Source organism: Coenobita brevimanus, chromosome 28 (genome assembly GCF_032717465.1).
Source record: "Coenobita brevimanus isolate Jiangsu-jjx chromosome 28, ASM3271746v2, whole genome shotgun sequence".
NCBI lineage: Eukaryota > Metazoa > Arthropoda > Malacostraca > Decapoda > Coenobitidae > Coenobita > Coenobita brevimanus.
In genome coordinates this window covers 1,683,092-1,707,565 of record NC_136981.1, presented here as the reverse complement: position 1 = coordinate 1,707,565, position 24,474 = coordinate 1,683,092, and the positions used below count along the sequence as shown (strand labels likewise).

The following is a 24,474-nucleotide window of genomic DNA, read 5'->3' as shown; positions in this document are numbered from 1 at the left end:
TTGGATTCTGAAGCGTCACTGGGTTTCAAGAAATATTGTTAATATTCTCATTATTTATTACACTCAGGTATGTAAATATTGATGACCATAACCGTACTCGTGAGTGGGCTGGCTATTTCGTCTTAAGTTTCTTCGTGACTGCTAGATTTTTCTCAGTTAAAGAAAACCGTCTTGTGTTCGTGTCCATAGTAGTAGTTTAAGCTTTTCATGATAAGGGGGTTAACTGAGACGGTTTTTAATACGTCGTGTAGTAAAATTAATCCCGGTCGAAAAAAAAAAGTTTGACGATATACCAAATAAGTTTTAATCTATTTTTTGTGCATTGCTTTCCTGTAGTATTTTTCCTATAAAGATCATTATGAGAGACTGCTTGCTTATAGGTTTATTATGCTTGACCCACAAGACCTGTTTCCTGGGAGAATGCGTCTGGATGGATAGGGGCATATTGTTCGACGCATTTTATCACACACACAGTCTCTCTCTCTCTATCTCTCTCTGCTTAACTCCTCGAATCACACTCCACTACATATCCTAAAACTCCTTCGCCTTTTAGGCATCATAACACCTCTTCCTCAGCCATTTATATTCCGAAGTACCTCTTTATATCCTCAGATATTTACTAATACAAATTATGTCGATATAAATAAAAGTATAAATAGCATCCAAGAGGGAATTCATGTGTACTACGCAAAATAATCGCTAAGGAAGAGGTGCTACGGATTCTCTTCCCTATGCCACACACTACGCTCACCAGATCATATTTTAAACATGCCATGGCAGGCGTGAACATGCCGGCTACTACAATATATACACGCTTAACTATCTGTAACTCAAAATTCATCCAGGCCATTCCTTACACTTGACGCCCAGGATAAAAATAACTCTCATGAAGCTGAGAATCTCAAACAGCGCCCTCTTAACCACTTTCACTACCTTGACGTCTTTCTTTAGTTTTTTCTCGCTATTTTCAAACGATTTTCTTCAGCTTACGAGAACCTCTTGGAACTCTGGGGGTTACATGCATCCTTCAGTAACCTCTGTCAGCACGATTGGTCATTTTTTAAGCTATATGATAAAGTCTAGAGTTCGCAAGGATTATGACGATTTTCGTGCTGTGGCCCCAGGTTCATCGGAAGTTTGAAACCAGTTAACCTCAGGCTTAAATTGCCCTTCCCCTACAGTCCATCCTCATCCTTTTGCGGGATAGGGAAGTACCTCAGGGACGTTTGCATTACGAAGCAGTGGAGCTGCCTAGTTATATCGGTGCCACCACATGAAGGCATCTCTCTCCAGCACCAATGAAGACTTAACTGTAGGGGAGAACTTAGTAGGCTAGTGAATGGGGTTAATGAACGCTGTATCTTGCCTCCCAGCTCAAAAGGTCTCTGCTCAAGGTAAATAATATCGTCTGGGGAGATAGCAGGACTAAAACTTAAGGCGGCATCGTAAACTTCAATCGATATAGCCATGTAGCCCCTCTGCTGTCGCCCATAATTCAGGGGATTTATAGTCTACAACCAAAGACCAGCACTTGACGCGTTTTTATTAACACTCTCGCCTCAATCCGCGCCAATCTAAATACCACAAACGCCACTTCTCTCCTAGCTACATACATATCTGCTCTATCTTCTACGTAACCCTGTTCTGTTTCTCCCCATTCTACAGTATCTCTCTCTCTCTCTCTCTCTCTCTCTCTCTCTCTCTCTCTCTCTCTCTCTCTCTCTCTCTCTCTCCCTCTCTCTCTCTCACCACATCATTCTATTGCACCCCACTCCTGACTACATATTTCTCATCTTTTTCAGCTCCACTCCCCCTCTACATATTTTTCTTTATCATCATGCTATTCCTAAATACAGATTCATTTTCTCTCTCCACTCCACTGTATTCCACTCTACACATCGCTCTTTCGTGTTCTATTCCACATCACTCCATACCACTCCTACTGCACATTCTTTTCCCTACTTCATGCCTCTTCATTCCACGCTCACCACACCACACCATTCCATTCTTAGCCTCATCACATGTTCTTCTTATTTCTCTGTTCTGTACCACTCCATCCCAGGACACAAACACACTAAACATTTCCTTCTTTTCTCTTCTTTACCACTTCATTTCACTTCATTCCCACCACACATTTCCCTCATTTCTCTGCTCCATACCACGACTTTCTCAATACCACAACACGCCATGCATTTCTCTCTTCCTTTAATATCCACTACCTACACTGTTCTCCATACCATGAATTCCTTTCCTCACTCATATTCAAATCACACTTCATTCCACCCCACACCACACAGCCATCATTATACTCTACCCAACGCCACATATACCACTCCACATCACTCTTTCTTTCTTATTTTTCTCCACACTTCACACTTTTCTACACACTATGTATTTCCATAGTTACTCTTCTTCAAGCCACCCACTCCATCGCAGCCCACACTGTGCACTCCCTTGCTCACTTTATCCCATTGCACATCACGTATTCTCCTCATACTCTATCCTTCTCCCTACATCCCACTCCACTCCTGTATATAACCGATGCAAACTTTGCCGATAATTAAGAAAGATGGTTAAGTGTGCGATAAGCAAAATAAATCGCCGAAGAGAAAATGCTGTGAAGTCTCCTACGTCAAAGAAAATGTAAATCAGGCTCTTTGAACCCTCCATTGGTTAGGAGAGTTCTAGTTTTCTGTTGGATCTAAGGCCATACGATTATATTCAGCTGAGAGTGAGTATTAGAGTCTGAGAAAGTTATATTCTTTTAACGTTATCCTGGCTTAAAACTGCCATCTCATTCTTAGATGCTGAGTTGTGAACAATAGATTAACACTAGAATATGATGCTGCCACGAAGAAGTGCTATGGAAGGGATGTAGAGTCGCAGCACTGTCGCTTTCAGCCACTAGACTCCGTGACGTAGGCCGCAAAAGGACGAGAATCCGGGCCAAGGTAATGTGAAAGAACAAAAGTACTGGTACCATTAACCCTCTTATGATCGAGACAGACGAAACTGTTCATCTGAGAGTGAGTCAAAGGAGCCCGAGAGTTTAATACTGGTACCATTAAGCCCCTCATGATCAGGACAACTCCAGTACTCTACTCCAGCTAGCGACAGACAATATTACTCAGTCGTGGGTGAGTCACGGGAGGCCGAGAGTGTTAACCTGGCGGGCCCCTGTGATCTCCAGTCTGCCCACTTGAGCATTATTTGTCTGCCTCTCTTCACAGCCCTCGTAAAGGTCTGGTGTATTGATTATCCATAAACTTTACCATCCATGGAAAAAAAAAAAAAAAAAAGATAAAAGGAAGTGGAAAGCTCGACATGTTCAGTATTCGCAAAATATACTGTTTGTTGAAAGTATGAGAAAGAGAGAAAAAAAGGAAAAACGAAAGAGAAAAAAGTGAGGAAGAGAGACGATGTTCCAGTGTTTTGTTCAAGTGGAGTTCTCAAGGAAATTCTGATCAAGCTCTTCACTGCTATGATTTAATTTTTTTCTCTGCTATCCTCGTACTATTATATTTACAGTACCTTAAGAGAAACCTCTCCATCATTCACTAATGGTGCTGTCAAGTCATTTATGTTCTCTGGAATCTATAATTGGCCCTCTCCATCTTTCTATAATCGGGACTGTCTATCTTTCAATAATCGGTATTCTATAATTAGTGCTCAATTTCTTTCTAAAATCTACCTTGTCCAACTTTTATACAATCTACACCTTCTATAGTCGCTTCTCTCCCTCTTTTTATAATCTAAGCTTGTAAATCCCAAGTTGAGATGTTGATAAAAAAAAAAAAGTTATAGACCCGGCAACACCTCATCATTCCCTCTCGAGCAGCCCTCCCTCCCACCCTCTCACATTCTCTCTCTCACTTTATCTCTCATCTTAGTTCTCAGTCTACGTCTCCTCCTCCTCCTCCTCCTTTCACTTTAGTGACATAGATTTGGCCATTCTCTAGTCCTCTACACATTCCGTCTACCTCTTTATCTGTCCACTTAGTTCTCGGTCTACGTCCCCTCCTCCCCCCACTTAACTACCTGATACAACTTTTGCCGCTGTCTCTTCCTTTCCAATTCAGTCTTTCACTTTATCTACCCACTCAGTACTCTGTCTACGCCTCCTCTTCCTCCGGTTTTATTGCCTGACACTGATTTCTCGCTCCTTCCTCACAGTTCTTGATCTGTGTCTCCTCCTTCTCCTTCCACGTTCATATGAGCAAAATTTTAGCCACTCTCCATTGTTTCATTAATTCAGTCTTTCCCTTCCTCTCCCCTCTTCGTTCTCGGTCTACGTCGTCCTATAGCTCCTCACTTTTTACTTTCTGAGGCGGTTTTGATCGTCTGGCAGTACCAAGAATAGGATACTTAGGATTTTTCTCGCGTTCTGAGAGGGTAAAACACCTCTTTACGCCCACCCTCATCGAAGAAGTGTGCCCCCCAGCGTCGTCTGTCACAACACGGCAATCCTGTGACATACAACATGGTGTTTTGGAGGGGTTGGGCGGGGTAAATGGAGCACCAGAAATGGAGGATCCGGGAGAAAAACGATGCTGTAGATTATAAAACTCGAGAAAATGTGAATTATGTCGAAATTTATAGGTAGGGATATATTTCATCTTCTCCGATTCAGTGGATATTCCAAATGTCAGTTAATAATAGAATATAAATTTGGGGAAAAATAAAAGTCGAGCTAGAGTTAGGGCAAGGAGCCATGAGGCACCTAGCCTCAGTATTCACCTCCATACCTTGGGCCTTTGAGCCTGTAGCGCGTTAATCACTCGCTATCCTGGCATACAAGGCCACTGCATCATTCAGGTTACCTCCCCTGGTTTTTACTCATTTTACCTGCGAGTCCACTAAAGCTGGAGAAACACCCGAATCGAGAAGCGCCAGATGCCCGCACCAGAATTCAAACCTAGATGCAATCGGTTCAACAGCGTCGTTTCTCGCTACTACGACGGTGAGGAAGTATGAGATATGGGAGATTTAAGGGTGTGTGTATATTTCAACTCCGACGGTTCCAGGAATATTCAAAACGTCCTTAAATAATTGACGTATTGAGTGACGTACACCACCATCATAAAGGCATGATCGCGGGTAAGGAAAGCAAAATGTGAAGGATGTGTCTCCGTCAGGGCAAATTTATGCAAACGTGTCTGCTAGTGGGCGATCGTAAGTGTATCAGAATAACATTAAAAAGAGAATACCTTAATATGTTATGATTTCACAGTGACTTGAATGAAAAGTAAGTGTTTGATCTCAGGTTTGTTTTCTTTTTATTGTATCCGGCTGACTAACACCAAAATATTTTAATCAGATGGCGGGAAAGCTCTTATATACTTGATGATCTCCCAAACAAAGCAAAACGTTTCTCAAGCTGAATAATACACTGTGGCCGGAGCAACAACAAAGTTTAACATTTCATTGTCGCCGGGAGGTTAGTGATGACTCTTCTTAACCCATCGACGACGGCAAGACACTTCTGAATTGAATAAAATCGTCTGGTGGTAGCAAGAACGAAAGTGTTAAGATAGTTATAGCTTTTAGGGGTTAAGGAGCCATCCATATTAATTCACCAAGTTGTAGTTACAGGTAAGAATATAGCTCCATTTATAAGTCTAAGAGTTATGAGACTCTTAATGTATTTTGAAATGATTGTTGGACTCCGTAGATCATGTCACTTGGTTCCAAAAGCCATTCTTCATTTTCATTATCTATTGTAATGGAGTGTACCGATACTTAGGTCAGCAACTGTACACTCAGCGATAAAAGTTTACCTGATGTTCCACAGTGTCTACCTCACATCATCTATTAGTGAACTTCGTAAACCTCTCACGGCTTAGATTAGCCAGGGAAGGTGAGAAGCAGACTGTAATGTTAGGAGAAATTTTGTCCCGGACTGTACATAGAAATAAAAAAGACACTTATCCTCATCCTCTAAGTGGTTTTAGAGATTTCGTAACACCACCTCCTTTGCAATTTATTACGCATAGTATAGCATCATATCCTCTTGTTTATCATCGATACAGAATACTTCAGTAATAGAAAGATGAAAAACGATAAAACGTGCAAGTGAATGTTGAGGTGTGACAAGAAGAACTAGAAAGCACTCAGAAAGCGTATACCTCTACCAGTGCCAATACCAAATTTAATGAATTGTTCCCTGATCCATGGAACACTCTTCCACAATATTTAATTGGAATTCATTGAGAACTTTTGGAGATATAGTGCAGGATACATGGGATCCGTATCCGGATCCGGATCCGAATCCCCCCCCAAATTTAATCAATTCTCTCTTGGCCCATGGCCCACCCTTCCGCAAAATTTCAGTGAAATTTATTGAAAACTTTTGGAGATATCGTGTGGATAAACACACAAACAAACAAACATAGGTGAATGCATAACCTCCTCCAACTTCGTTCGCGGAGGTAATAAATCACTGAGAAAGAGGGAAGTGTCATATGTGCAAAGTGTCAAACCCGAGAAGTGTCAAATGCCACCTAGACGATGACCCTAACTTAGGTACTGAGGAACAGTCATTGCCGCTGGTATCTCGGTGTGTGAGACGAGAACCTGCCTCGGCCCCCAATTATCCTAATCCACTTGACACGCCTCCAAGACACTGGGTGAGGGTAGGACGAGGGAGAGGGTGGGAGAGGACGAGAAGGAACTAGCACCAAATTCTAGTTCCTAAATCTTGTTACAACTGAAACTTTAAGACAGAGAGATGGTAAAATTTACGCTTAGTTAAAGTGAATCAAGTATAGTGGGGGGATTAGTAAAGGCAGTATCTAACCTCTACAATTTTAAACGACTCCCCCATAATGAAAACAGTCGTGCGGAGATGACAAAAACGAAAAAAAGGGGGCATTGCCGGAGTTTAGTGAGTTTACCTTTGACTGTGAAGTACAACCTGGGATTTTATATAAGTAACGTCAGACGATATTTTGTATTCGGCTCAGAGTAACCCATCGTAACAATAAATAGATAAGTAAATAAAATAATAATAATGATGATGATAATGATAATAGTAGTCATAATAATAATAATAATAATAATAATAATAATAATATAATAATAATAATAATAATAATAATAATAATAATAATAATAACAATAATAATGATGATGATGATGATGATGACAATGATAAAGGTTTACCCCTTCTGTCCAAAAACACAGTGTATATATCTGTTTCATTCTCCCTGGCTCATGGCGGTTTTATTTAGGTTATGAGAGAATTTTCGAAGTGGAGGGCTAAGAATAAACCCTCAATTTACACATTCAGAGCTAGATATCCTAAGTTCAATAAAACAGTCTAGTAATGGCAAAAATATGTATGGTATATGTCATCGGACTGAGGGTGTTAAAAACTAATTTAGCTTGACGTTTCGGTGAATTAAGACCTTTTCATTACATCCCAGCGAACGACAGACGATTTTAATTTGTCAAAGAAAATCCCTCCCAGAAAATTTAGGACAGCTGAATGGATCTGTTACAGCTGCCACCAAACAGTTTTATCCAGCTTATAGTGAGTCATGGTAATCTCGGTGTTAATACCATCACTATTATCCCTCTCATGCTCGGAATAAGTCAGGTACTCTGCTACGGCTTTCAGGCGATTTTATTCAACTGAATGTGAGTCATATATAGAGACTGAGAGTGCTAAAGTGCTCCAGTATAATAGTGTAGATGAATAACCACAGATCAGATATGCTTGAGAAAATCGTTTTGTACCCAGGGAACTCTTTGGTTCCTAACCTCGTTGGTTTAACCCTTCACTTCAGTGACATATACATATCATGCTTGCTATCCCCAGACATCTTTCTGCACGTAAGCACACACACACACACACACACACACACACACACACACACACACATATATATATATATATATATATATATATATATATATATATATATATATATATATATATATATACAATTTATCTGTATGAACTGTGAATAGAAAGATGAGCAACTTTCCTGTTTCTTATTTTCTCAAGGAGTCACAAATCCTTGCACCTAATTATTGGTGTGGATTTACTTCCATAACTATACCCGAACCGTTAATAGCCTCTTACCTACATCTCGCTATACCTGTGGGCAAAGCAAGTGTTTTTTTTTTTTCTCTCTTACCGATAAAGCGTGAAATAAAAGACGGCAAAGATTTCTTTTTCTGCCAAGGCCATTGTGGCAGTGAATGAAGAGTTCGGAAGCTGGATAGCCTATATTTTTGAGCAGGGAGACGCTAGACACGGTGGGGAGGTGCTGAGAAAGGGTAAGGGTGAGCTGGGGCAGATGCGTATTGGTGTGGTGTGATGTGGTGTGGTGTGGTGTATGGTGATGGTGTAGTTTGGTGTCCTGTGGGATATTATGACGTGTGGTGTGTGATGTTAATGTGGTGTGGTGTCATGTAGGATATTGTGGTGTAGTGTGATGTGGTTATGTAGGCTAATGTGGTGTGGTTTGGTGACATATGAGATACTATGGTGTGGTATGGTGCGCGATGATGGTGAGAAGTGGTGACATGTGGGATACAGAGGTGTAGTGCGGGGTAGGCTGAGTGCGGTGGGCTGAGTGCGGATGGAGGGGGGTGAGGGAAGGGGTACTATGATGTGGTGTGGCGTTGTGGTGTGGGCTGGTGTGACGTGGCATGAAGTGTTGTGGGGGTAGGTTTAGTGCGGATGGGAGTGGTGTTGTGTTGTGTGGTGTGGGCTGAGTGGTGTGATGTGGCTTGGTCTGTTGTAAGGTTGGTATGGTGCGGATGGGAATGGTGTAGTGTGGTGTGGTGTGGCCTGAGTTTGGTATGGACTGTTTGTCATGTCAGCACCACAAACACAGCACGCCCTATTAGGCTTTCTATATGCGCGCACACGTAAACCCACACTTATCTTTCTCCGTTTCCAAAACTTCACATTTTTCTGATATGTTGTCACTTCCACAAACACTTTTTACTGACAATGTTGCCAAGACCTGTTCTCAAGTCTTCTCCATCCTATTGTCCGTACAGTTTTATATTATGAACTACATTTTCTAGCTTTATTTCCGTGGCATGAGTCAAACCTTCATAATTATTTAAATAAATCAGTAAGTATTGATATGATAATTGAAAAGAAAATAGAGTTACTGAGAGTTCCTGCAGCTTGTACTCCCTACAGTCATATTCATTTTTTTGCTTCGAAGAGAAATCTGGAGGCTTGAATTATGTGTGCAAAGATGTATGGCTTTCGATTGTTTCACATATTTTCTAAACTTCCTTTTGTCCATCTTGTGGATCCAATCTATTCCAATTGTAGACAGGTATATTACAGTGGAATGGTGTTATTATGATCATGATGAAGGCTGTTCTTTATATGTATTGTACCTATATGTGATATCTGTTAATCAGAGCCTGACGAAATTGCTTCCCGCAGCCGAAGGTCTTAAGATCCAGTGACTCATTCTCAGCAAAATAAAATCGTCTGTAGTTAATGGAAATTGAAGACTGATGTTGTTCCGGCAATGAACTGGTTAATAAGACCTTGACTTTTTCTTGCAGCAACATTTTTTGATTATAGAGTAACTAATTTGTCAAATCCAGGTCTGTCCAATATCTTATAATCATCTATCTATCTATCTATCTATCTATTGCCAAACGCCACAATCCCGTAAAGGGTGGCCATTTGACTTTGAGTTATTTGTTTTATGGGGAGGGGCACTAATCCTCCACCAACTTATAATCATCACAAATAAAAATCACTTACGGAGGAAACAGTGAGGATGATTTTTGTCTTTTACATCTTTTGAATGATGAAAGATCAGTGTATACGAAGAGGTACATTGTAATTATATATATATATATATATATATATATATATATATATATATATATATATATATATATATATATATATATATATATATATAAAGAAAACCTCAACACTGGCAGGTCCCGGCGCCAGCATCGTCAGAGGCGGGAGACTGTCAGGCGCCACAGTAGATTGCTATTATCACTTGCACTACTATATACACACAGCCACGGGCCCACGGCCACTGCTTGCGAGCGATAAGCCAGCATGCAACACAGTGAATGATAAATTACTTCTTTAATAAGCATGGCTGTTAAACATTGTAACTGTTAATCAACCATTAAATGATTTCCATACGTAAATAATATAACTACTAGGAGTACAGCGTTGCCTGTTCGTCTCAGGCCAGGTAGCCTTTGTTACTACGGTAGATTCCTACTGCAGAGACTTTTACTGACACACGTTCTTTGTTTTCTTGCTTCTCTTCTAAATCTCTATCACTGTCATCAATCGAATCTTACACCTGAAGGCAGACATTTCGTTTTCTCACTTAATGAATCATGACATGCATGCTTACTAATGTCTGTCATATTTTGTGATTGTTTCTTGAGGTATGAAATTTAACTAGTTGTTGTTGCTAGTACAATAAAACAGGAATACAGTGACCCAAGCAATTCATGTCTGTTTACTTGAGGCAGGAGAGATGCGGGAGTGAGTGAGGGAGAGAGGGAGACAGGCGAGGTGCGGGAGGGAGAGAGGGATGGAGAAAGTGAGACAGACGAGGTGCGAGAGGGAGGGAATTAGGCAGGGGAGGTGCGAGAGTGAGTGGGGGTAGGAGTGAGACAGGCACAGCATCACAACTGAGGACATCATTCACACTGGCATGGGTGTCCTCGTAGCACCCCTTCCATATCAGTTTCTTTGGTATATTACACCAAAATAACCCCTTGTTTACTTGTTTCATCTTTTTTAATAGGGAAATTATTTATAGCAATGAAATACAGTGGACTATTAAGGTGTGATGTGTCAGCTGTTTCGATCAGGAAGATATTAAAAAATCTCCAAAATTAAAGTGAATACGATAACGAGAACCCACATTCGGACACATTACCCTTGTAATCAATACTCTGACAATCTATGATACAATTTTCTCAAAAGAGGATGCCGCTGCATCATCCCTGAGTACGGTATAAAGTATATTGTCTGTGTAATTTCTCTTCGAGACTGTGAAACATAAATTCTTCTCTTCTTGAGGTCGCGTCCAAATGTATGATGAGCAGTGAAAACAAAACAAGTAAATGAAAAATCAGTATCTGCCGCTTGCTGGGGGAGCATAATTCCATTATATGACACTAGCATCCTAAAACCATATTAAGTTTGATTATTGGAAGTGTCGTTAGTTACTAGCTAAGTAGACTAAGTTTATACAGGACTGATGTGAAAGTATGACAAGGAGTGATTTTTTTTTTTTTTTTTTTTTTTTTTTTTTTTTTTTAAATGCCGATGGGTTTTGTGGAAGATCACCTAAGTCTTTTAAACCGAAATTCAAGTAATCGCGTTCTTGGAGCAGCAGACAAGTTCTAGTATCACCTGACCACAACCCTTCCCCCAAATGAAAGAGTAAAGGAGGAGTACGAAAATATGAAAAGGGAAAGGAAGAAGGGGATAAGGATAGACAAATGAAAAAACAGCCGAACAGAAGACAGAAATGAAACTGTATGTCGTGCTGACTTTGCACGATGGGACAGTCAGTCTTGATATACTGACCCACAGCGAGTAGTTAGGGGAAGATTAAATGCTGCATATAGTGAGAATGCCTTACATGCTTAGCCACTGTTTGAATTTATCGAACAGTACATCGTGTTTATACCAGTCCTGCTGCTGTGTAACGTCTGGTCATATATCACTACTCTTAATCCCTTCTGACCCATAGCTTAGGGTCCGGCCAAGCAAAGAGAACCTGAAAAAGAAAAATGTACTCTGTAAATGTTGCATGTGAGGAGCGACGTCGTTCCCAGCCTGCACTGTGGCCCCTGTAGCGTTGATAAATATGGGACTCATTAGGAAGGACTTGACTGAGGAGTGTGAGTAATGTGGTGAGCAGCTAATCTCTCGCCAGCCTCTCCCCACGGCACCACCTTCCTTCCTTCCAGAGGGGTTGAGAGGAACGGCGGTCAGGTTCACAACAAAGCCCTTATTCGTGCCAGATTAGGAGGCTACTTAGCAACTGTTCCTAATGATTTTGTGTGTGTGTGTGTGTGTGTGTGTGTGTGTGTGTGTGTGTGTGTGTGTGTGTGTGTGTGTGTGTGTGTGTGTGTGTGAATATTCTCTTACCCTAACCAAATCGTGATGCGACATGACAGTGGCTTAGCTTTACTGAATCCGAAATTTACCGCTGTGTCAATTATTTCCACACGTTATGGAAGAACGAAGGAGAATTGACAGTAGTATTGATCCATGATAAACCGTACAAACCACTTCCTTGCGTCACTTTAGTCCCTGTTCTGAGTGACTTCCTGATGACCTCCCTTTGCCACTGGTGAACTGAAGTAAGGGTGACATGTGGAACGAAGACCTTTTTCTTTTCATCTGCTCTGGTTAAGGTTTTGCTATTGTTTATTTCCGTTCATAATTGGAAGCATTACAGATATAGGTCAGTGTCTGTGAATATTCCTAATACTGTTTTCGTAAGTTTGTGTGTGTGTGTGTGTGTGTGTGTGTGAGAGAGAGAGAGAGAGAGAGCATGACCGTACGCGCATCTGTAGTTACCGTACTCTGTCTTGAGTCAGTGGGTTAGTTATTGACACCTTTCAGTGTTCTGTATATAGTGACTCGATTATGTAAGAAAAAAATGCGAAGGAGTGAGAGATCGTGTGATCCAAAACGAAGCACTGTTTTATAAAGAAGTTAGTAAATGAGAAAGCAAATATTCCTCCTAACGGGTCAGCCACACTGATCCTTCATCTGTTTCTTTCATTCACATAAAATCGAAACTGGTTATGTAACATTAGTAGTCGCTGATGCACATGACTGCACCAGAACTTCTTTTCATACGATTTAAGCTGATTAACATGACAATCTTTAGTTCTGAAACAGGTAATACTGGTGTCAGGTAGCTTACCGGAGCCCTGCATGCTGCCTTATTTTTTTTTTGTTTTTCTTGGGTGAATTTTTCTGTTACGAAACATTCCCTGACCAGCTTGGAAATAGAAGTAACACACACACACACACACACACACACATATATATATATATATATATATATATATATATATATATATATATATATATATATATATATATATATATATCATACGGTCCCGGAATTTAGACGAGGCCACTGGGTGGGAGCAGTGGCTTCTATCCTGATTTACGGTAGCCCTGGCCCCATGGACATAGTAGAAAAGAATGTTTCCCCTGAATTCCCTTTGTGTCGTACAAGGCGGCTGAAAGGGGAAGGAGCGGAGAGCTGGAAATCCCCTCCTGCCTGTAGAACCTTCCAAAACACGGAAACTGAATTACCTGACGAGTTGGTGGGGACAGAGACTAGACTTGACAGAGATTTTTTTTTTTTTTTGCTTTATTTGCTTATTAATACTTATGATTCAGTTTCAGAGGAATAAGTGCATTCGACTCTGGCTATAATTTTGTCGTTCACTACAAACGGCAGCAAATGGCTGTTCCTTAGAGGTAATACCTACTGGTCATATTGTTATATACTTGGGATATACGAGTACCTTTAGAACACATATTTTTATCAACAGTGGTATATATATATATATATATATATATATATATATATATATATATATATATATATATATATATATATATATATATATATATATATATATATAGTATATTTATATATATATATATATATATATATATATATATATATATATATATATATATATATATATATATATATATATATATATACAGTATATATATATATATATATATATATATATATATATATATATATATATATATATATATATATATATATATATACAGTATATACAGTATATATATATATATATATATATATATATATATATATATATATATAAAGTTAGGTAGAAACGTCCGTTCATTTGTCCTGCTTCTCCTTCATGGCTGGATTAGCCATCTGTGGTTGAATATTACGTGTCATTCAAGCATCTACTACTTCAGCGATGAAATGAGGGCAGGAGAGGCGACTGAACTTAAGTATCAGACTACATTAATCAATTCACCAAATATCATGAGGCCTTGCTGGAGGCGTAAGAGATCATTGAGATGCAGCGAGTGGTCAGGAATGTCCCAAAAAACCTGCTACTCGGCAGAATTAGCAGTTTTGGTGGAACGTGCCTAAGCCGGGCGAGTAGGTGAGAGCACTGACAACCTCCTAAACCTGCACCGCTATATCACCTGGGCACCCAGTTTTTCAGCCTTAGTGGATCTAGTAACTATTTCTTTTCCTGGAAGATCCTGGTTAGGTTAGTTTAAGCTAGGCTCGTTGCTTATGTTAGGCTAGGTTAGGTAAGATTAGATTAGGTTAGGTTAGTCTGTAAGGGTTAGGTTGAGCTAGGCTGAGTTACGTTAGTCTGTAAGGGTTAAGGTTGGTTAGTTGAAGTTAGTCTGTAAGGCTCTGGTTAGGTTTGGTTAGACAATTCTGTAAGGGTATGGTTAGGTTAGGATGGTTTGATAAGGTCAGGTTAGGCTGTAAGGATTAGGTTGGGTTAGGGTAAGTTAGTATTGAACGGGTTAAGTTCGGCTAGGTTTAGATTGTCTCCTAGGGTTGGGTAGTATTTGTTAGTCTCTTTCTCAACAGTTTGCTTTAAAAGTCTTAAAATTTTAAAAACATTAATCAAACAACCACGCTATTACAGCATCCCTCCCTCGAAGATCTCACGTAGGAATCACCATAATTATCCCTACCATCAGTTACCAAGTTCGTCATCCAAACCCACAACCAACCTCTCCCTCAAAAGGCGGTAAACACGGGGATAAGCTGCTATTAACGTTTGGTATCGTATTTATAGTGAGAGGATGTGAAGAGGATGGTGCTTAGGAAGGTACATATTTCAAAGCTCGAATGAGAGGGAAAATAAGCAGGAGATTAATGAATGGGATGGGAAAAGAAAGACAGGTGGATAGATTCAGACCTTGGAAAGAAGTGGAAGAAGAAAGGTGGACGGCTGGAATTAAGTTTTTGAGAAAAGCTGGTGATGATGGTCGTGGTGGTGGTGCTGCTGAAGGGCTGTGTGATGTGCTGGGATGTTTTATTTCCAGGCCATTAATACTGCGCGAGAAAAAGAAAAATAAGAGGAAACCAGAGAGTGTACTCTTTCATTCCTACAAGATTTTTTTTTTTTTTTTTTTTTTTTTTTGCAAGTCTAGTAGAGAACCGATGAACTTAATTTTCAGCTATTTAAAGTCTTGAAGAGGGAAATAAATATGCTTACTGCCAGATTAACCTAAAAGATCAAACCTAACCATGAGCAGCACTGGAAATATTTATCACGTTATTAACTATAACGACGATTTTTCTCTATCATTTTTGCTACCTGGAGACTATTGTATTCAGATATGGAGCGACTCTAGAATTAGGGAGATTAGATTTAGCCCTCGTAGATCCATTCATCGGACGGATCCCCCTGGTGGTAGTTGGAAATAATAAAAGACATTAAGGTATTAAGAGAGTTAATATTACCTTGTGCAGTGGTTTATATACTTTGCACAATAGATCTCGATATCGAATAGTATCGGGTATAATAGGGACGCAAACTATAATGTCACTGAAGTACATAAAAGCAAAAAAAGAGAATATTAACTTCTTCACGACGATAAAGTCTTATATTATTGCTACTTTCGGTGGCGCTTTTATTCCCTTGGGAAGAGATTTTTCTAGCAGATCATTTAGCTTTTACTAACACTATTTAATTAAAGTGGCCTATTCTGTTCAGTAAAACCATCAGGTAGTAGAAAGAATGAGCTAAAACAGACGTCACCGAATTGAAAGGGTTAGGAAGTCATATGTAAAACACGTCGCGAAGGAGGAAGTGTAAGCTGTATCCACTAACAGTGCTCTGTTTTCATTTATGCTCGAGGCCCTGAAAACTGAGGTTAGCGCACATCCTTGCAGTAACCTCTAGCATTTATATGCAGTCCACCACGCCTTACTACACCTGTCAATCCTAGCAGGTACGCACAGTTCATATCCCCACTCATACTGAACACATTCCCCACGTTCATGTTGACGTGCGTGCTAGGACAAGCTATTGCTTTCTGCAGTGTTGTGGCCGCCTTCCAACCTCCAAGAATGGAGGAGCGAGCGGATCTGGACTTCTGTACTAATGCAGAGCACGTTGAATCACAACAGAATACTACAATAGTTACCGCTCAGGGTGACACATATATGGTAATCATCCCAGTCTCACCGGACGCTGTGTGATGCATACCCTGATAAATGCGGCCTGTCCCTCACGTCCGTCTGACTTTAGCATTCCTGTCTCTGTGGGGTACCGCTGACCAGCCCCGACAGAAATATTGAATATGGGGGCAGGCAGAGGGTGGTAGAAGGAGCAGACTTTATGAACTTCAGGCCTTTTTCCTAGGAACTGTCTCGACTGACCAAATCATTTGTTAACATGGAAGAAAATCCCTAGGGGTAACAACGGCAAAAAGGTGTCACAAAAGACAGTTTTTAAAGCATTTGACTGCTAGGACTTACTTAAGTTGTATAGATGAAGTTTTTAAAGCCTTTGACTGCTAGGAATTATTGAAACTGTACAAATGCGGTTTTTAAAGCCTTTGTACAGTTAGGATTTATTTCAGTTGTACAAATGCATGTGGTCTGAATGAAGTATCTAAATGTACCAGCCTCAGCGACTAGGTTAATAATCCTCCTGATATATTTTTCACTTCCTCATCGCTATTCTTGCATCTGCCCCATTCTCGCAAATGCCAAGGAATGTTCTTCGTGTTATACTTAACTGGTTAAATGAGAAGCTGCCTATAAAATCTCTAATGCTGTGAACGTTATGCATTGTTAGTTACATGAAAAAAAAAAAAAAAAAGCTTTGTATCATCGCTTTTGTGTTTCGATTTTACTTTGAGAGGGAAGTGTTTAAGGACCTTTATGTAACTTGTCTTTTTTATCGTGCACTGGGACATTGACACTACTAACTACACTACAAAATAATATGATAAAGGACAACGCAGTAATATAAGATTTTCACCATACATGTATTATAAAACACACATGCTAAGGTGTTATTTCATGGCCAATTACTGAACGGGAGAAGCACCAACACACACCAAAAAGGATACCACAAGGGATAACACAGAATAATATCTTTTAGCGTGTTAAATCAATACTCGAAGACCAACACCATCATCTAAAACCAGAGATTAGCTATGTGTGAAGCAATCTATGAGGCCGAAAACTGCGGCATTAACCGCATTAAGGGTAATTGTTCTCGCTTTCCTAATTATAATGGTGACTGAAGAAAATTAGGATCTATCGAGAGGCGGTGTGCAGTTAAGGGATAATAGCAGTGGATTTTTTTCTGTACGAATCTGTAGATGATATGCGAGGCGATTACCGTGGAAAGTACCATGATATTCCATTTATTTCTTCTACGTGTACAGTACTGTGTTTATATATGCAGTAATTTTATTTAAGCATTACCTTTTTTTTTTCTTTGTACCTTCCTTATCGTAATTTACAAAGTTATATTGAAACCATACCTATTTCCCATAGCTTCCTCATCATATTTTTTTTTAGCAATTATACTAAAACCTTATCAAACTATTTTCGCCCTTCATCTTATTTACGACTATTGTTTAAATTTTTCCTTATTTTTATCAGCTTTCCCGTCGTATTTTACAGCAGTTCTTATTAAATTTCTTTAGCGCAAACTTTTCTTACATGTATAATATTTTCCCATCATATTTTTAAAACAGATACATATCAGTCATACGTAATTAATTTTCTTTCGTTGTTCAGTTTCCCCATCGTATGTTATAGCAAATTATGTTTAACCTTTGTCCCATTTCTTCGGTTTCCTCATCGCTTTTTATTATTTTTTTTACAGTCCTTTGGCTCCGGCGAGGGAAGAAGTGATATAAACATTATGGACGAATTCCTGGTGAGTAGCGTTCATGGCCTTTGTAGCCTCCCGCCCGCCTCGCCTACTAACCACGCTGCTCTTGGGTCCGTCTTCTCTTTGGCTCAGGAGACGTAACACCTCTTCCTTAACAACTTATTTTGCTTATTACACTTTACCCCTTTAACCCTGTATGGACGCATCAAGTTAGTATACCTAGACTGCCACAAAACTATTTTCTTCAGCTTAGTGGAATTCCAGTAGTCAGAGAGATAAAAACTACATTAATTAGCCTTTGGAAAGCTTAAAATTCCCTAATATATATATACTGTAATGCTCTTTTAACTTCAATAACCTACCCAAGCGCTTCCATGGCAAGGAAGGGGCTAATATTCTCTTGTGTGTTAATTAAAGCTATGTCGATATTAACCCACAGAGGATGGGGATATTATTTTTTACGTTCTTCATGCCATCTCCAGACGATTTGACTCAACTTAGGATATACGCTTCGAAATGGAGGGGTTGGATATAGCCATGATAACCACTTCATCAAGAGAGGCCTTTCCTAAGCTGAATTTGATTGTCCAGTTGAAGCAGGTGTAAACATGTGAGGTCACCTGGACGTAAAGAATTAAAGATATAAATTGATATAAATTGCATACAAGAGAATATTAAAATGTAATATGCAGCACAAATCCCCCGAAGAAGTGTTACGAAGCCTCCTGTGGCAATGAGAATACAGCACTTTATGCTAATATTAAACGCCGGTTTCAGCACACTCGCTCAGTAAACTCAGCAGCAGTGTCCAACGCTTGCATTACTTATATGGTATTAAAAACAGCTGAATGGTGCTAAATGGCTTACTAACAATAGGAAATGCTACGTACATGAATAAACTGTGTGTAATTTCCGCTCACCTGCATGTCCTTAACCAAGCCTCAATTGTAATCTAAAACCTAAATAATTCTGTAATATCTCGACAGCATTCACAATACTTCCTAAAGATAAATCTGTGTGAACGTTTAACACTACAAACAAGTAACCATGATCATAAACAAGCTCAGGAATAAATGAATGAAGGACCGAGGCGAAAAAGGAGTGAGTGACTAACAGCATCTCAAGTATTTTATTAGTTTGATGTAATGGCAAGTGGGGGTAAAAGCATCATAATTTCATTTTACCCTCCCATTGTTATTGATGTTGCGGTGTACCTCTGAAAGAAGTGTTGCTCGAGTTCTGAATACTTAACAGATGCCAAGACAAAGACAATGACCACTGGAGAGGGTTCTGTTTTACTGCCTTGTCATCACCACATTCGGCAGACCCTCAACCAAAATCTCCTTACCCTCTTATAATCTGTATTGTCCAAGTTGTGTTTCACTCTAAGCGCAACCAGTGCAGATGGATGACAGGTTTGGATGAGATAGTTCAGTGATTATCAGTGGAAAATTCAGCTTGATGTAGGAGGTTAACAAGGCATAATAGTCAGGAAGAAAAGTTAACCAACATTCCACTTGGCCGTCACTCTCCTCTCTGACCCACCATATAAAAAAGTATCATCTACAAGCACAGAAACATATCAAGCCTTTCTCATTGTAGGAATATTAACCCAGCAGGGGGAAGTGAGTAGTAATGAGAGATGAAATATTAAGCGAACTTGTTTCCTTTAATGTAAACAAAGAAGCAAATGGACTAAGTGCAAAACTGATGGTTCTTTTAACTCAATACTTAGAGGAGGCATTAATTTAATTTTCACAGAACGGCAGAGTGTACCATGTCATGTAGATTCTTTTGAGTGTGAAAAAGACCGGCTGAATTGATACGTATTATCAGATAAAGAAGGTTAGCAACGACCGCCATTTAACATACTTAACTGGAAGAAAGAAGACAAAAGACACTAACATGGTTATAAGCCAGGTAATTATCCACGAACAGACTATTTTCAAGGAAAGCAGAATACTGAGATAATGCGATTACTGAAATGATACCAGGACATTGCAAGGGTTAATGAAGAAATCAAGCCGAAAGACTGCAAAAATGGCCTTTGCATCCATAGAGTACAAGGATAGTGCTTGAAGTGTACTAAATAAAATATAGAATAGTTCAACATGTAACCTTCGTGGCCGATACATAGAGCTGTTATATTATTTACAACTCTGTTCACATCTGGATGTGCGTAAAAAACAAGAAAAAATGTTGCTAGCAATCGCCACAATACATCCCGTGCAAACAGGATTGTTAATAAATTATAGACCCAGCGAGTATTTGCGATTTTCACCGTCTGTGAAATCAGATAATTTCTCGCAGCCTGTGCACCAAACATTTTGATAGAGTACTTATGAATACCACCTTCCCTGAACAACGTATAAAAACACAGGAGAGGACAATGGCGCTTTTTATCATACTAAGCTGCCAACAACACCCCTTACTAATTGCCTTCCACCTGAACAAACATCCAACACCACTAACAGTCTTCACAGTCACTCCGACCCTCTAGCAGCCTAACTAATTAGACCCATCTCCGCTCTGCAGCTAGTTATTGCTTTTTAATTTTGTCTAGTTTTTACTCGTACTTAATAGGCTACACTGAACAGAGTGTCAGTCTTAGTTTTAACTTCTAAAATCTGTGGTTTGATCATGTCAGGAATAATGCTTTTAACATAACTTTGTATGGCAGATTTTGTCCTTTTAACTAATTGGATTGGCTTGATGTATGCAGAAACCTGACGCAGTGCACAGTGCTCTATATGTTCTGGAGCCAAATATAGAACAGAAAGAATATATGTGAACTTAATCATCCGCGTGATCAGATCAAGGGAACAGAAAAGAGTTATTCCTCTGTTTTATCACATTAACCCTGAAGGAAAAAGTCTAAGATTATGCTCAGTTTTAACGGTTGATACTAACACCCAGGCGATGATGTGAGTAGAGGACTGTTAGGCCTCAGAAAATAGAGTGTCTGCTCTATCCAGACGACTGGCTATTTCTTCAGTTGCTAATTCCTCACGAGTCTCCGACGTTTGTCTCTCCCTCCAGGGCGACATGGAGGAGGACCTCGAGTCTCCGCTACCGGCTTTCGAGGGCTCTGGAGACGAGGACTTGCTACCACCCCCGCCCCCTCCGCCCATGCCGCCCCTCATGCCCACAACAGGTAAGGAGGAGGCAGTAAGGGCAAATAGGTAACAATAAGGACAAGTAGAAAGCAATAACGGCAAGTAGGCAACAGTAGGGGAAAGTATGAAACAGTGAGGGAAAGTAGGAGACCGGAAGGGCAAGCAGAAAGCAGTAAGGGCAAGCAGATGATAGTGATAGCAAGTAGAGGACGGGAAACGAAAGCAGGAGACACTGAAGAAAGTAGGAGACAGCAAAGGGCAAGTACGAGACAGTAGGAGACGCTAGTAAATGCTGACAACACAGTGCTTGGGGAATTAGGTGACGGAGAGTAAGGCACCCCTGTGAGATTATGGCACGTGTTCGAGATTAGGGAAGATGAGTGGTATTAAGGCATTTGTGAAAGTAAGAATGGTACATGAAGGTTAGGCAGGTTTGAAAGATAAGGGCAGGTGTGTGAATTAGGGCAAGGGTGTGAGATTAGGGGAGGTGTGCGACATTTGGGCAGGTACATGTGACTAGGGCAGATGTGCGCTATATGAACAGATGTGTGAGTATAGGGTAGGTGTTTGGAATTGGGGGAGATGAGTGTGAGATTAGGACATGAAGAGAGTGTACGAGTGGTGCATGAAAGTAGGACAGATGTGTGAGAGTACAGCAGCATGTACGTCAGCTTAGGCCTGGAATGTGAGATTAGGGAAGATGTGTTAGATTAGGGCAGGTGCTTGAAAGTAGGACAGGTGAGAGATTAGAACAGGAGTGTGAAATTAGGACAGGTGTATGAGAGTAGAGCGAGTATGTGAGAGATTTGGGCAAGTGTGTGAGATAAGAACAGGTGTGTGAAGTGTAGAAGTGTGCCGGATAGGTGTGTGAAAGTGGGATAGGTGTGCGAACTGGGCAGGTGAGTTAGACTGGTAGATCGATGGTCAGATATATATAGATTCATAAATAGATAGATAGATACGGTAAATAGGCAGATGTATGCTTGGTGGATGACCTTTAGTTGGTTCCTTCAACAAGTTTACCATAACCTGTCTGGGAAATATCGAATCATGTTTAAATCAATAATTAAAATTCTGACTTACTTCTTCCCCACGCCATCATGCATCCAGGGAAAAAGCGTAAAGGTGAGTATTGCCGTTTAACTTTTCAGGATGGCCTCTCTTTCTTAACTCTTCCTAGGCAGTTTTACTTTGCTTGCGGGACGGCTTGTGGTGACGGGGATAATTACTATTTTTTAAAATCACTTTAGTACAAGCGGCCTCCCGAAAGGTGAATGAATAGTTTGGTGGTGGCAAGAATGAAGTAAGGAAAAGGTCATCGTACAGTAGTGAAACTCAAATTCAGTAAAAAAAAAAAAAAAGAAAAAAAAAAAGTGCTTTCATGTCCTCAGTCCTATTTGTTAGAAGCTATGAATTCAAAATTTTCATTGTGCCCGATACAAAAATTTCCAGAACATGGCAGCTGTACCTGGTAGATTTTTATTTTTTCTGCCCAACACGGTTAATCTACATTACTTTGATTTCATTTGGAGCCCAAGAGTGTAAAAATTAGTTTGAACTATTGGTAACTCATCTAAGTTGTATCGCACAGCGGCAGGTATAATGGTGGTGTCCCTTCCTCAGGCTACCCACTACAAGGGCCGAAGGGCGAGAGGGGCGAGCCAGGACCAAGAGTAAGTACTGATGCTACTGAAGAAAATATACTCAGATACAGACATAATTACAGCATACTCAGATACAGACACACTAACAGCATACTCAAATACAGACACACCGACGGCATACTCAAATACAGACACACTGACAGCATACTCAAATACAGACACACTAACAGCATACTCAAATACAGACACACTGACAGCACACTCCTAACGCAGGGCCACAATCACGTTGGTATCATGTCCTTATTACCAGCTATTACACCTTAAGATCCTTTTGTGTGTTAGTAATAGGCTTACAAAAAAATACAAGAGAGTTTTAAGGTATAATATAGAAAATAGTAAAAAAAAAAAAAAATGAAGAAATGCTACTAAGTGTTCTATGCCAAAGAGAACGCGACTCCCTGCGAATGACAGAGAACTCCTCCAAAGAACCAATAACTTAAATAGTCTTAAGGAGTGTCGCTTGTATTTTCTTACACCTAGTGCCCATACTAGCATGTTTATTTAATTTCATAAAGCTCATTTAAATGCATATTCATGGGAGGATTCTTGAGATAATATGAACATTGATTAAATGATAAACAATAGTAGGGAAACTACTTTAATTTCAATTAACACCCTCACTCTTATATTATTTTAACATATGGCTTCATCTACCAAGAAGAAAACGGATGTAGATCAGAAGGCAGATCATCTGTCTTACACGAGTATTCCTACTGCAGTTATGAGTTCAGACTACTCTTCCAATATTTTCTCATTATATCAGGATAATCACCTATATATAAAATACAACCGGATAAGAATGATAGGTTTTTATGATGCTTCAGTCAGTAACAAGTGCCTTATAAACTGCACTAAAATAGCAAATGTTTCATTTATGAGTACTGTTACTGTGTCGCACAGAAATTGCTGTCAATTTAGGATAAACTATCTTTCTTCATATAGATTTGATCTTACAGGGCCCCCCAGGAGAGTCAAAAGCTGGACCACCAGGCCCTCCGGGGCCCCCTGGGCCACCCGGCAAGAGTTACGTTGTGGGCACGTCTGGTCTTGGCTCTGGAGATGGGGAAGACATGATGGCAAGTGTTTCATCTTACATTGTTTTAGTATTACGCTTGTGCAGCATTACTCTTATTTGGTTTTACAATATTATAATCATTCTGATTACCTGCAAGTTAGTTTTGGCATAAAGCTAGTGTTGGTGCTGTACATGTAATTTAGGCTTAATTTTTTACTGTGGTTTATCTAAGACAGTTTTATTCTGCTAAGATGGTAGCAAAAAATAACCATTACAAAATACTGTAAGTTTATGACCATCAGAGATTTTCTTTTCGGTGAAAAAGATAAATAAACTGATGTAAACTAGAACAACGAATCTAGCTGAAATTTAATATATATTCTCATGCTTATCGGTATCTAAATGAATTATTAAACACTCAAAAACAGAAAACCAGTCTCCTTATCCGTGCTCTGGTAACCTCAGCGGTTACTTGCCCCAAAATTATATCCCCAGACACTGCTGACAGCACCTTCACATTGCAGGCAATAGACATGCGTGCAGGAGAGCGAGGTCCACCTGGTCCTGTGGGCGAGTGTTCCTGCAACATGACCTCACTGGTGTCATCTGTGGTGGCACTGCTTCCCAAGGGTCTGCCAGGACCTGAGGGCCCCCCAGGTCGAGATGGTGTGCCCGGCACCCCTGGAACTCCAGGGAGACCAGGACCTCCTGGAGAGCGGGGCCCTCAGGGATTAAGAGGCAGTAAAGGAGATCGCGGAGATGAAGGTAGTCCAGGTGAGTCAAACTGAGT

General features: G+C 40.0%; 1 protein-coding gene across 2 annotated transcripts in view; it reads left to right on the top strand.

The window, feature by feature from the left end:
- The window catches only part of LOC145394785 (uncharacterized), a 259,600-nt gene that overhangs the window by 203,643 nt on the left and 31,483 nt on the right, over positions 1–24,474 (top strand). For both annotated transcript variants that reach the window (XM_080268565.1, XM_080268566.1), the window contains 5 exons: positions 17,881–17,934; positions 20,929–21,043; positions 22,629–22,678; positions 23,626–23,745; positions 24,209–24,458. In XM_080268565.1, the coding sequence (XP_080124691.1) occupies positions 17,881–17,934; positions 20,929–21,043; positions 22,629–22,678; positions 23,626–23,745; positions 24,209–24,458 (589 nt within the window). The remainder of the gene's footprint in view (positions 1–17,880; positions 17,935–20,928; positions 21,044–22,628; positions 22,679–23,625; positions 23,746–24,208; positions 24,459–24,474) is intronic.